Source organism: Rhizomucor pusillus (assembly GCF_041956525.1).
Source record: "Rhizomucor pusillus strain CBS 183.67 unplaced genomic scaffold VTP01scaffold_2, whole genome shotgun sequence".
Classification (NCBI taxonomy): Eukaryota; Fungi; Mucoromycota; class Mucoromycetes; order Mucorales; family Lichtheimiaceae; genus Rhizomucor; species Rhizomucor pusillus.
The window spans coordinates 1412224-1425118 of NW_027192144.1; the positions used below are offsets into that span (position 1 = coordinate 1412224).

At 44.5% G+C, this 12895-nt stretch overlaps 7 protein-coding genes across 7 annotated transcripts; 3 read left to right on the forward strand and 4 right to left on the reverse strand.

The window, feature by feature from the left end:
- Positions 1-456: 456 nt before the first annotated feature.
- Positions 457-934, reverse strand: VTP01DRAFT_4667 (uncharacterized protein; the record flags this gene model as incomplete). The annotated part of the gene is made up of 4 exons (XM_069383373.1): positions 457-539; positions 603-676; positions 738-798; positions 853-934. The coding sequence occupies 4 exons, from the start codon at positions 932-934 to the stop codon at positions 457-459; spliced, it is 300 nt and encodes a 99-aa protein (XP_069244081.1).
- A 1449-nt stretch (positions 935-2383) lies between these two features.
- VTP01DRAFT_4668 (uncharacterized protein) lies at positions 2384-4137 on the reverse strand (the record flags this gene model as incomplete). Its single annotated transcript, XM_069383374.1, has 10 exons — positions 2384-2476; positions 2532-2655; positions 2713-2961; positions 3014-3075; positions 3138-3284; positions 3346-3418; positions 3482-3591; positions 3653-3743; positions 3803-3942; positions 4003-4137. 10 exons carry the CDS (start codon positions 4135-4137, stop codon positions 2384-2386), a joined length of 1224 nt encoding a protein of 407 aa, XP_069244082.1.
- A 248-nt stretch (positions 4138-4385) lies between these two features.
- Positions 4386-5524, reverse strand: VTP01DRAFT_4669 (uncharacterized protein; the record flags this gene model as incomplete). The annotated part of the gene is made up of 5 exons (XM_069383375.1): positions 4386-4447; positions 4497-4696; positions 4765-5024; positions 5111-5221; positions 5315-5524. The coding sequence occupies 5 exons, from the start codon at positions 5522-5524 to the stop codon at positions 4386-4388; spliced, it is 843 nt and encodes a 280-aa protein (XP_069244083.1).
- Positions 5525-5758: 234 nt separating this feature from the next.
- On the forward strand, positions 5759-6160 carry VTP01DRAFT_4670 (uncharacterized protein; the record flags this gene model as incomplete). The annotated part of the gene is made up of 1 exon (XM_069383377.1): positions 5759-6160. One exon carries the CDS (start codon positions 5759-5761, stop codon positions 6158-6160), a length of 402 nt encoding a protein of 133 aa, XP_069244084.1.
- A 269-nt stretch (positions 6161-6429) lies between these two features.
- VTP01DRAFT_4671 (uncharacterized protein) lies at positions 6430-7317 on the forward strand (the record flags this gene model as incomplete). Its single annotated transcript, XM_069383378.1, has 5 exons — positions 6430-6505; positions 6565-6754; positions 6831-6964; positions 7036-7232; positions 7288-7317. 5 exons carry the CDS (start codon positions 6430-6432, stop codon positions 7315-7317), a joined length of 627 nt encoding a protein of 208 aa, XP_069244085.1.
- A 141-nt stretch (positions 7318-7458) lies between these two features.
- On the reverse strand, positions 7459-8575 carry VTP01DRAFT_4672 (mitochondrial 54S ribosomal protein mL44; the record flags this gene model as incomplete). The annotated part of the gene is made up of 5 exons (XM_069383379.1): positions 7459-7530; positions 7588-7926; positions 7988-8151; positions 8213-8473; positions 8530-8575. 5 exons carry the CDS (start codon positions 8573-8575, stop codon positions 7459-7461), a joined length of 882 nt encoding a protein of 293 aa, XP_069244086.1.
- Positions 8576-9745: 1170 nt separating this feature from the next.
- VTP01DRAFT_4673 (uncharacterized protein) lies at positions 9746-12601 on the forward strand (the record flags this gene model as incomplete). The annotated part of the gene is made up of 7 exons (XM_069383380.1): positions 9746-9997; positions 10061-10979; positions 11047-11178; positions 11249-11375; positions 11484-11590; positions 11651-12193; positions 12276-12601. 7 exons carry the CDS (start codon positions 9746-9748, stop codon positions 12599-12601), a joined length of 2406 nt encoding a protein of 801 aa, XP_069244087.1.
- Between the last annotated feature and the right edge of the window lie 294 nt (positions 12602-12895).

Genomic DNA, 12895 nt, shown 5'->3' on the forward strand with positions numbered 1-12895 from the left:
TCTGATGGCCTCTTGCGAGTTCGATTATGCAAATACTGCGTGGATGAACTTAGCGTTTCAAGAGCATACTGCTCTTCGTCGACGACGTAGTCCATGGGCTCAGGTCTGCCGGATTCGTCGACAGCATTGCCTTGCCCATCTTCATAAAAAGAACTGGATGTTCATCTTGTAATCTGAAATTTCAACCATACGATGTGGCAGGAAGGAGGAAAGCTCGGCTAACAATGTTTACATGCTTTACATACTCTTGGAGGTGCTAAGCTTTGTACGACAATATCTCCGGAAGATGCGACATCCACACTTGGGAGAGAGTAATTTATGGAAAGAGTGTATATATTTACATGAATATTTGCATTTTTGTATTTAAACTATCATTGGTGAATGAAGACGTCAAGGAAGGAAAAAATGTACATCCGGAAACGTTGTCAAGGTAAAATGGTATGCGAAGAAAAGAAATTATTTTGATGATTGCTTGTAGCTAGTTGTATCGAGAACTTGCTTGCCACACATGGCGCAAATACCTCGTTTGTACGCGCATTCTAGAACCTCGTTGACTCAGCTTCTACAGGTCATGGCCCCATTTGGGGTAGCTTAACACTTACGCTGGCAGTAGTTGGCCTGTGCCTGATGTACTTTGGACTTGCAGATTTTACATTTGCTTTCGTATGGGTTGAATCTACACAAGCTATTAGAGACGATGAAAGGAGTAGACTGGGTAGTAGAATCCTGCTGCTTGCCTCAACTTGGCTGATTTGGACAGTAGCTTGTTCTGATTTATTTTACGACCTTCCTGTCCAGCTGATCAACAGTTAATCACCTTGGCATTGTGTCAATTAAAGCTGATCGAGGTACCTTTTGCGTTCTTTGCACCTTCTTTCCACTTGTCCGGTGCTGCAACAGCAGTCAACTTCTTTTCGCATTTCTTGCAAACCATGGTGGTGAAAGAGTACGAACGGTCGGAGCAATGCGATCTGCTTCCAAAATCAGAGCGCATTTGGCAGGAAGATAACACTGTATAATGTCTGTTTTGTATCTTAGATGATAGCTAATGCTGTTTGAAAGTGCCCATTCCTACTTATATGGTTTCTTTGATGTGATTTCTACAGTACTGTGGAATTCTGATTATTGCTGCACGGAACAAAATGGAGTACAAATGCGAACTTGCGAGTATATATAAGTGCAAGGTGCACATCAAGAGGAAGGCGCTAGTGCGCGATCATTTATTAACCTGTTTCTGGTTTTGACAGCTCCAGAATTATAAAACTGACTGAAGGTTATTATTATATTACTAAGTTCTCAAGGAAAACGGTGGAAAGAACTTTAATAACTTATCCGCGAGACCACTATATTTTCGTTTTTTGTATTTCGCGTTAAGTATCGCTGAAGATATCATTTGAGTACGCGAACAATTACAGTCTAAAAGGGAACTTTAGAAAAGTACATCGCTAGCATATTGGTATACTTACATATGATGATATACTTTGAAGATAGATCCCGTGCTGCATGAATGCTCCACCAAACCAAGGATGATACGTCAATTTCATTCATTTGTATATAAAATTCCTTCTTTCCTAAACTCTTCGATTTCCAGCAGGTGTCTATGGAATTTGGATCGAATTTTTATCATTCCACGCTGGAACTATGGTTCGAAATTATTTATTCTCAGGCTTGCGGACTGAATAAAGGACATTGGGAGCTGTATGAATTGACTTCAAATCTTGCAGCACTTGTACACTTTTTCCAAAAATTAATGTCCCTGCAATTTGTCATTTTGGTGTATGAATGTATTATAAATTTCACGAAATGTGAATTACTTTCGGGATAAAGTGTATATGTTCCCAAAACCTGCCTTACTAGACCATGTTTTGCACCGATTGCTCCATATCGAAATACGATATGTCGTTGTACTTTTCACCGCTGCGCGTTTTATCATGGTTCCAGCGGAAAGGTTATTATCGCCTGCAATTTGATCGTCGATTTCATTTATCTATCAAGAGGAATCATGTCAGCAATTCTTGATCCGGTTTTGCCAGGAAACAGGCGGATATGCTTACATCGTTGATTTCGATTGACATATTTGTTTTGAGATGTTTTTGTGCCCGGGTTCCGTGGTCGTGAGCACTTCCAGGGCCTCATTTCCTTATAAAGGATGCGCTGGTTAGGTGTGAAGATCGACGATTCCATTGCTCCTTTCTTCATGGAGCCATACAGATAGGAGTGTCGGTATGAACATATTCAAGATAACAAACTAATCCCAAAACTGATGTATACATTGCCTAGGTCGTTTAATATGCCATTACTTCGTGCCTTTCCTTTTATTGCCATTTGATGCATGATTCCCTGAAGCACGTAAAGAATAAAAGCACGTGTTGTTTTAAGCTATTTATTGCGGTAGAGGGTAGGTCTTGGGGAACGGATCCTTGTTTGACAGCACAACAAATCCCTTTTCATGAGAAAGGTATGCCTTCATCATACCCTAATTGAACTGATATATTAGCAGCAAGAATGCTACATTAGTAAGATGATATTACCCTTGCAATGACATCAGAGAGTATCCATTCAACTTCGGTGGAAGTCATTCTCATTCCAGAGATCTGTATGGCTCTGTGGAATGTTGACATTGGTATACGGTTGCTTCTGTCCATGAAGACCCATCTAGATTATTACTCTATTAGTTATGCAAAGCAGTAAAATGAGCATGTTTATACTTACACTTTCTTGAAAATGCGACGATACACCAGCGCCTGGCACCTCTCCAAAGCGAAGAGAGTTCCGGTTGCCAGAGTTCTCCGTCCCGCGAGCAAATGTTTTATGTTGTTTCTGTACTCTTTGATATTTCCGGTCCGTATATATTCCGTGAATTTCTGATACACCTTCAGCCTTGGAAAGTCTCTCCAGAGCTTTTTGGTAGGCATACAGCCTCGCATTAAACGAAGAGGCACCAAATATGCCATGATGAGTCTAAACACTACGTCAGCGCCACATCCAGATTTCTTTTTTTCCAATGCCTTACAGCCTTTGTTCGCTATCCTTCCTTCTACATAACATAAACGCTTGCGCAAGCAGATTCTCAGCCTGCCATTCAAAAAAGGTCAACAAATATTTTAAGATAATCAGCTCGCGTTCCCTTGACGCACCTTTACGTATTGCTCCTCAGCAAAGTAAAGTCTTCCTATGTAATATAGGTAGGTGACTCTGTCGCTCTTTGGAAAATCTTCTAATGGAGGTACTTCCGCTGCTTTGATGGCTCGGAGTACATTTTTGCATAGATTTTGCTGCCTCAGCTATATTGTGCAAAATTGTGTGAGCATATACGAAGATTCTGAAAGCAAGGCTTCATTCTACCTTGAAATATATCCGGAACAGGATCCCGAGAAGCTTGTACGTGGCGTGCTTTTTACTTTGACTCATGGGGTTTCTACACAGGGGAGAGTTTAAGGAAATTTGATGATGGAATTTTTTAAGCATGCATGTCCATTACCGGTCAGTGATGCAAATAGAGAACGTTCTGCTGATTATAGTTGCTGCTTCTTCAATTTTCCGTTGTCCATCGGTCGGTGGAATTCCTTTCATCAACATTTCATGATCAGCCTACAGAGTATGTACTGGAAATTAAAAGGTCTCCGGTATTCAACGGCGCGCATAAACTTACGCCGCTTGCCAGAAGACGTAGGTTGTCGTTGATCTTGACTAAAGCTGGCAGACACCAACGAGTCATCTGAGGCAAAGTTCGCTGAAAATTCCTTGTAGAAGTATCAGTAAACGAAATCATTAAAGTAACTAGCATGTTTGCAGGGCTTACAGCACGAGTTCCTTTTGCGCTTCAAATGCATTCACCAAGGCCTTTTTTTCTCGATATATAAGAACTTTGGAATACGCAGCACCGATTTCTGCCCACGGTGATTCTGTGCATTGTGCAAATAGACTATCAACTTGTTCCACCTTGAATAGAGTGTTAGTAGAGTGTCTTCCACGCAAAGATCAGGTAGACAGAATGCTCACGTCAAGATTTGCATCAAGGATGGAATTAGAGGTTTTGCTGGTAGCTGTAAGCAGTTGGAGAAGCTCCTTCTGATTCTCATTCGAAACGGCTGATTCTAGCTTTTCGGTGTATAATCGAACAACTTTTGTTCCCATTTTGTAACAACAACAAACTGCAGAAACCGGTGTGTGTGTGCCCTGTCACGCGTTTTTAAGTCCTTCAAACCCTACCAATTTGCGCTCCTCTTGAAAAGACGAACAATAAGCATATCTTTTTGCACAGATACAAAGTACATTTCCAGCGATGATATTCAGCAACTATGTATTGGATTTTAAAGAGTAGCTCGTAAAAAAGAATTGTATTTACAAAAAATAAGCTGCTGATGAGGGCAAAGTATGAACTGTTAGATCACCATCCAAAGCCTTGTGTTTGCGCTATCTGGGTGTCGTAGTCCTCTAATGTAAACTTTAGAATGATCAATGCATACAAGAAGCATGGAAGTACTTAAACTTACGTTTAAACGCGACTATGCCTACGATGATGCCAGCGGCGAAAAATATGAGGCTGATCAAGAACCACAGAGCACCCCAAGCCTGACTAGAGAAACAGGAGGGTCCACAGAGCTGGGCGAACCGTGAAGCGTCCGATTCGTACGCTTTGCGGAATACCAGGTCATCCAAAATATCCCACAGACAGTAGAGGCAAGACATGACTCTATCGATACACAGGTCAACATTTCGACAAGAAAAGAGATAATGGCTAACAACACGGCGTTTACATACCCGATGAAGAGAACAAAATATTTTAGACCTACGCCATGTGCTAACCACCAGAGGAAGACCATGATCGCTATGAATGCTATCCCGATCCCGCGCGTTAACCAGTTCTTGGCCCACCACAAGGTAAGAAGCAGGCATGTACCCAGGAATATGGATGCAATCTTGGATGCCAAGATGTTGAACCCGCACATGACCAGCACGGCCCCGATAGCAGAAGAGCCCAGGTACCCGGCAGGCAGCGTACAGTATGGGTTTCCTCCTTGCTGGTTAATCATATATCTCATGTGTAAGTTACCAACGATGGTTTTTTTTCCTTTTTCAAACGTGCAGGTGCATATGTGACACCAACCATTCGCGTGGCACCGCCCTCGTCCGGGTCTATCTCGATGGATTCAATGCGCGCGCATGTCAAGCAGCCGGCGACAGCGTGCGAGAATTCGTGCAGTCCAACAGTTAACAGCTAATAATAGTAGCCGTATGTATATTTCTTTCAAAACAATGCTCTGTATTGGACAAAAAAGGGGGAGGAAGTGGTATACAGTGGACGACCTACCTTGAAAGGAGCAAGAACAATCTTGGCGATGGGCATGTTCCACAACAACAGGATAGCAAACGTGTACGATGCGATTATAATCAAAGTGATGCGCTGATCCTCTGTAGGTGTGATGGCTTCCGCTGCTGCGGACCGCCGAGCAAGCATGTATCGTTTATCTTGGTCTTGATACTCAAGCATCGCCGCTGTTATTACTGTCGCCGGAGGCATCGCGAAACTATACAACGTATGGTAAGGATGAAGGAAAGGAAAACTCGAGGTAGGAAGGAGGCTTCGTGCTTGAAAAGAGAGAGAAAACAAAAGAAGAATAGAACGGGCCGGGATCGCGTTTAGGCTTGGAGAGCACAAAGGGCATTGTTGTTGTTGTTGTTGCGGCAACCCAAATTTGGACAACGGGTGTGGGTTGGGTTGGGGAGAGCGCAGACAGTTTCCCACTTTACTGTCATGCAATCCGACGACGATCACGGTCCCTTCTCGGTGGAAAAACCTGTCAAAGATGCACGCGATCAGCTTGATCTGTTAAAGACCGATCTAGAGAACCTTAACGATGAGTTGAAAATGGAACGTGACAAACAGCAGAAACTCGCCAAGGATCTTGACAAGCTGAATCAGATCCTCGAAACCTCCAAAGATACCCAGAAGCTGGAAAAGGAACTCAAAGACGCTCGAGCCGAACTTGAGACAGTTGAAAAGGACGTGGCACAAGTCCAGGAGTACCTTGAAAAGTCTCAGGAACCGGAAGAAGGAAAAGATGAGCAGACGCTGGAACGATTGAAGGAGGCTCACGATCGTTTAACTAGAGAATTAGAGGAATTGAAGGAGCGAGTCAAGGCAAAAGAGCAATGAATTGCACCGTTATTGTACATACTGCATGAAACTGTAATATAATATAATGTGTACTTGCATATCTATATAATACGCTGCAAAAATCTGGATGCAATTATTCGAGATTGATATGTAAATCGTAGAAAGCCATGAAATTAAGGATACAGATATGTAAGCGTGCGTTGTAGATAGATGGACGGTTTTGCGTGAGTTGCGATTGAATCATAAGACTCGTCTGGAATCCTAATCTTTCCACCTTTGGAAGTCCTTTTGAACTGACGACAGCCGTTATGCGATTTACGCTGCTGGCATCCTTGTTCATTCCCGCGGTTCTAGCTGCATCCAAGGCTCCAGAGATCGAAGAAGGTCGTAGTTAGGTACAAAGGATATGTCAAAGGCAAGGACTCATAGTTGGAGACTCTCAGGTTTCGAAAAGGTGACATGTGGCAGCACGATCAAGTTGGCGAATCAGCCTACGGGCTACCGACTTCACTCTCACGGTGTCACGTACGGCAGCGGCTCCGGGCAGCAGTCTATCACTGCGTTTCCGGAAGCGGACGACAGCAACAGTTTCTGGTTCGTGCAAGGGGGCAACGGCAACTCTTGCAAGCGCGGGTAATAAGAAAAGTGGACCCGTTTACGGTACATTTCTTCTTGCATGCTAAAAACTAGTTGGATTTCTGTGGAACAGAACGCCTATTGCATGCGGATCGACAGTGCGACTAAAGCATGTTAACACCAAAGGATATCTTCACAGCCATAGCAACCATCCTTCGCCGCTGTCGCGACAGCAGGAAGTCAGCTGCTTCGATGGTCAAGACTCAGGTACAGGATTCCAGCGTCCGTTATTTTCTTGGTCTGATTGCACACTAAATGGTGTAAATATCTTTATTTAGGTGACGATTGGAGAGTCGAGTGTCAGGGATGGTCAACGAAATACTGGATACGAGAAGAGCCAATAGAATTAGTCCATGTAGACAGCAAAGTATATCTGTCTAGCAACGCAAATTACAGATATGGTCATCCAATTCCTGGACAATTAGAAGTAGCGGGTGCAAAATCTAGATCAAAGGGCACTAAATGGATCGCACAGGTATGATAGAGATATTCACATTGCAAATCCATTATATACTCATCACTGCCCTTAGGAGGGAATCTACTTTGCTGAAAATGCATAAAAATTATAATGTTAAATACCATCTTGAATTAAAACGTGGGAAATATGTATCATGTTGGCAATCGGTGATACATGGTTTTATTATTATTCTTTTCTTTTTTTCCAAAGTAGGCTTTCTATACACAGTGGGGTTGGGGGAGTCTTAATGCGATGAGGGTAGTTCAAAATCCTTGACTTCCTTGCCGTAGTACGCTGCTAATGCATCTTGACATGCCTGATAAACCCGCAAATAAGTTCAAGCATCCTTTCCTCACGCTTTTGCATTACATACCCTAAATTCTGCCATCTTTTTAGAAGATCCAAAACCTTCACCCAGCTTTTCTTCACCAGAAAAGACGCCAACGACGAATACAGGCGCGTGAGAGTGTCGACCGGTCTCTGACAGCAATCTAGATACGGCGTGTTCCTTGCCGAGCTTCTTTAGGAGGTCGGTAAGCGCACGTTTGGGCTGGTCAACTTTGATGAAAGGTCGAATATCGAGGTCGCGGGAAAGGACGTGCGCGTGGACAAACTTTTTGGCTGCTTCGCTTCCCTGTTCGGTGTAAATGGCTGCAATGATGGAATAGAATGCTTCTGCTAATGCGGTGGAGTGACGGATATTTTGCTGAGACTAACAGCAATAGAATTCAGAATCGCTCTATTCATCTCTTCTACTTGCCTACGTTACTTACAGGATCGTAACGAACAACGTCTTGGAAACCAAGCTGCGAGGCGACGTGGCTGACAGATCTGTGATTGACGTAGGCACCAACGAGCTCATGTAATGCCTGCGCGTGCATCTGCGGATATTTGCAATACAGATATTCGGTGGTGTACAAGGAAATGATGCGTTTACCTAGTTATTTCCTGCCTTAGCCTTACAATGCTGTATAAAGTGTATATACGACGGGGCTTACCAAGGACGGTCAATACTTGGTTGTTTGCATCTTCCTTGGTCGAAGCGTGCGTCACTGACTGGGTCAGTTTTGTGAATGGTAATTCTTTAAGACCGAGCCGAGCTCCAAACGCATACAAAGTCGATTCAGTTCGTTTGTCGAGGGTGGAGACATTTTGTGGGACGTCGTTCTGGTCAAACACGGCGGCAGCGGCGTCCTGGAATCGGCATGCTGTGGTGTGGAAGAGGTTGGTAGGTGCTGCTGCTGCTGCTGCGCGATTGACTAGTCCAAGAGTCAGCGTGGAGACATTGCAACTGCTACTGTGCACAATGGAGTACCTCTCGCTGCAGTCAAACAACCTGTTCTATATACTGTTCGAAGCATGGCAAGTTGTGTGCCGAAAAGGCGAGACAGAGGGAAACTCAAATTTCGGGCCTGGGGTTTACCGTGGCTTGTCCCTTTCTGAGCAACCTTAAATCTGCTGCTAACTGGTGCCTTCGGAACCAGCCAAGCGAGACGATAATCGCTACCTAGGTTGAATACCTTTGTCGATGTCATCATCCTCAATATCCCCCAGCCCCTTCCGTTGCTCGCACCCTTTATTGATCTTTTGACTGCAATTGTCCCTGGTCCTATTTTACTGCCATTTTTTAGTAGAAACTAATACAGAGTATTAAAAGCGACAACAAGAAATACGATCTCGCCTTTACATAGCTCGTTTTTCTTCAGAAATTATTAGTATACTTACTACTATCGTCGCCACTGACGACTTGACACTATCCCACATGTGTGATGCTAAGGGAGGTTTGTTTAACCAAAAGTGGTAATCATTGGAGAGAAGAGAGAAGATCTCCTGCAGGCGATAACGCTACGAAATCGTAGTATCTGTCATTGTCCATCGTTCAATATTGTCATGAAAGGTCTCATCACCATAACTCCTCTTGGATATTTTGGAAGCATACAGACAAGATATTCCTTGTCTTGCAAATTACTGCAGGTTGTTCTACAATGAATCCCTTACGCTGATTATTTTTATTTTGTTACATCGCACCAGAATATTGTTTATTTACTTGCAAACTACAAATATCCATATACATGTTTAAGGTTTGTAATTTTATAAAGTTTGGGTATATTCTAGATGTCCTAATTATCGATATGTAGGATGACGGCGATGGACAAACTTGGGTAATGTCAGACACCGTCTGTAATTATAACTTTAAGCGTTGCATCGATCGAACGACACCATTTAGAAGACGACTCGTTATCTGATTGACGACATGTAAAAGAGAGGGAAAAAAAGGGAACTTGCCCACGGTCAACGGGGAGAGGAGGAGCAAGGCGCAGACGGTGGTATGCAGCTTTCATGTAACTCGTGACAATTGTCTTTTTTACTTTTTGGTTGTTGTTGCTGCTGCTGCTGCTGCTGCTGCTCTCTCCCACCCCTTTCTTTCTCTCTCTTTTTCCTTCCTTTGACTACAGCGATAACCCAAGAATTTTTTAAGTTGGATAATCGCCCCTTTGTACGTTGTCTTTCCCTTCCTACGCGTGTCTTGTATGGCCAGTATAGCTCCTCCTCCAACAGTCGAAGAATGCTGCGATCTGATATTTGAGCACTGCCAAGTCTTGTATGACTCGCTTCACACGCAAGATGGCGCCGAGTGCAATGTCGACATTGATCTTCAGAGCACTGCCATCCTCATTGGTGCGCTGGACGCGCCAGCAGCCACAGTCCTAGAGCTGAGAAAACGAATGCAAGCGCTGAGACAAGAAGAAGGTGTCAAGTCGCAGCATGAAATTGTAAAAATTGTAAAAATTTCGGTGGGGTAACTCTGATTACTGATGTATATTAACATTTTCTTTTTTGCATAGATTCGAGACTTGCAAGAACTCTGTCTTGAATGCAAAAGGCACGTTGCTAACACACCGAGTTTTATCGAATCCAGGTTCCATGATTTTCGTATCGAAGAACCAAGGATCTTACCCGCCGCTGCGGCGGACAATCAAGAAGATTATGCTGCTTCCGTCGTCTGGCCGGATCAGATGGATGCACGCGCGTACTGGTTCCGCAAGTACTTTGTTGCAAAGCCGTACGTCACTCTCATTGGCAGAACACTCGATTCAGTCATCATTATCTCTGTTGTCAAGGAAAAGCAGTCTTGCAAGGACAGTACGCGATACAGGATCATTTTCCGACAAAGTGGGGGAAAATCGTTGAGCACTATGCGACATTTGGTTTCGGAAAAGTCTGCCGAGGAAACAGAGGCATATTTGGAATCTCAGGGGCAATCACACTTTTTGGATAGCGGTGGGAACAAACCACAGCGAGAACAGCAACAGCTGCAACAACTACAACAACAGCAACAGCAACAGCAACGACGACGACCTCTGCGCAGTATATCGTCCGCCATCATTCAAAATGCCCATCATCACCATCCAGGAGGAGGAGGAAATGGCAGTTCATCCACCACCAATCAAGCTCAGAACCGTATCATGCGCGCTGCCATCTACTCTACACATCCAAACTTGGATTTTCGCGAGCTTAAAGAGCTATCTGCAGAATCCACCGTCCTAGCTGGTCTAGAAAAGGAAATTCTCAAATTTGACGAAATGGAGATCCCCAAGTTTTACAAATTTGGCGTGTTGACCGTCAAGGACGGCCAGCGGACTGAAGAAGAATGGTTCTCAAACTCTGGTCTGTCGCCACGCTTTGAGCGGTTCATGAACATTCTCGGCAAAGTCGTCGAACTTGAAGGATATCAAGGATACAAGGCCGGCCTTGATACAAAGTGTAAGTATTTCGCAACATCTAAATCGAATAGTTCACGTTAAATTCTGCTCTTGTTTGATACGTGTAGCTGGCGAATCCGGCAAGACTTCGTTTGCATCTTCCTGGCTCGACTTTGAGATCATGTTCCACGTTGCGCCGCTGATGCCATACAAGAATCACGACAAGCAGCAGGTCCATCGGAAACGTTACATTGGCAACGGTAAAGAAGAACCTTGTGTCACACAGTCGGAGCAGCAGTACCTGATCTATCTTCTCACTACTACCACTAGACATAGTATGCATTGTGTTCATTGACGGTGATAAGGCGAAGTTTGATCCCGAAGTTATTCGCTCGCAATTTCTGCATGTGTACATTGTAGTCCATCCGGAGCAAGTGAATGGCAAAGAGGCATGGAGGTAATAAACTGCTGTCGTGCATGATGATTGCACAGGACAGATAACACGCGCACCAGAAAACCTTGCGCTGCTGCTGTGACACCGTGCTTAGATTCTCCATCATTCCAGGATCCAGGTGATAAGCAAGGGGAACGTTTCCGAGTGCAACCCTCTGATTCCAAGCCCGGCCGTTTTTTACGATGAAAATCTGCTCAAAAGTTTCCTGCTACTAAAAAGTACGTACGAAAAATCAAATGCACATTGATGTTTACGTGGTATTAATTGGGCTTATATAGTGATAAACGCCGAAAACGCAGCGCTGAAATCATCTGAAAAGTTAGCAACGCCGATCGCCAAGGCACGGGCAGGCACGCTGAAAGCTCTCTGGGAGACGGGCATAAAGTTTAACGGAGCGAGCACGAGTAACCGCAATCACAATAATGAATTAGACGACAAACGTGCAGCAGGTGCTGGTGAGCGACCGAAATCGGCTGGTGCTCAAAGGATTTCACGAGGCAGTATGAGAAGTCTGCGGTCAGCTCTGATAAGTGATCATCCACCGCGGTCAATTACACCAGATATTCCTCTGCCGCCGCCGCCACCGCCGCCGCCTGCACCGGCATCCTCCAGGTCGAGCATGCTGCGAGAATGGAAAAAACTAGGCCGCAGACGCAGCAGCGCCGGGTGCACGTCTAGCGGCGAGCATCAGTCGCCCGTACCGAGCGAAAGTAGCGGGAACAGCAGCCGGGGAACGTCTCCGTTACTTGTTGTAGAGGTGCCCGAAGAGTTGTTTCAGCAGCAGCAAGAGAAGAAGAGGAATGTCGCTGCTAACAATAAAGGTAAATGTCGAGGAGGAAAAGAATTATATATTCGTTACCGAGCTGCTGGAACCCGCCCTCCTTTTTTCATTTTTCATTTTAGATACCATCCGCCAATTCACTTATTTACCGCGACCCATTGCATCGCACCAAATTAGCAGACTCGCCACCACAAACGAAAGCACATGCAGCAATCATCGCACCAGCAGCAATGGCGGCGGTATCCGGTCTCGAGCACAAAATCTAGTCACAAGCGTGATGGGCCGCCGCCCTGGTAACAATTCGAATCGACGGCATCAAAAGCAGCAGCGGGAGGAGGAGGATGAGCAGCAGGAAGAGGAAGAAGAATCATCACATGCAAGTCTCATACGATCCAAGACATTCATGCTCGACCATGCAGGTCGATTAATTCATCAAGGCGAAAAGTGATTCCCTCTCCCTCAAGATGTGCAGCTTGCCTTTTCGGGGTATGATCGTCCCAGTCCTTTCCCTTTTGGTGTTCCCAGCAACAGGCACCACCACCAGAGAAGAAGAAAAAAATTATTACCTATACATAGAGACTTTCAAACATCAGGAATGCATTTGGAGTCAACAAATCATATTCCCCCTTCAACAATCAATTAAAAACGAAACAATGGGAAGGAACGAGAATAGGCTGTATTGCAAATATGTAATTTGAAAGGATATAAGAAAGAAAGAGAAGAAAGAAAGAAAAGTGAAAGG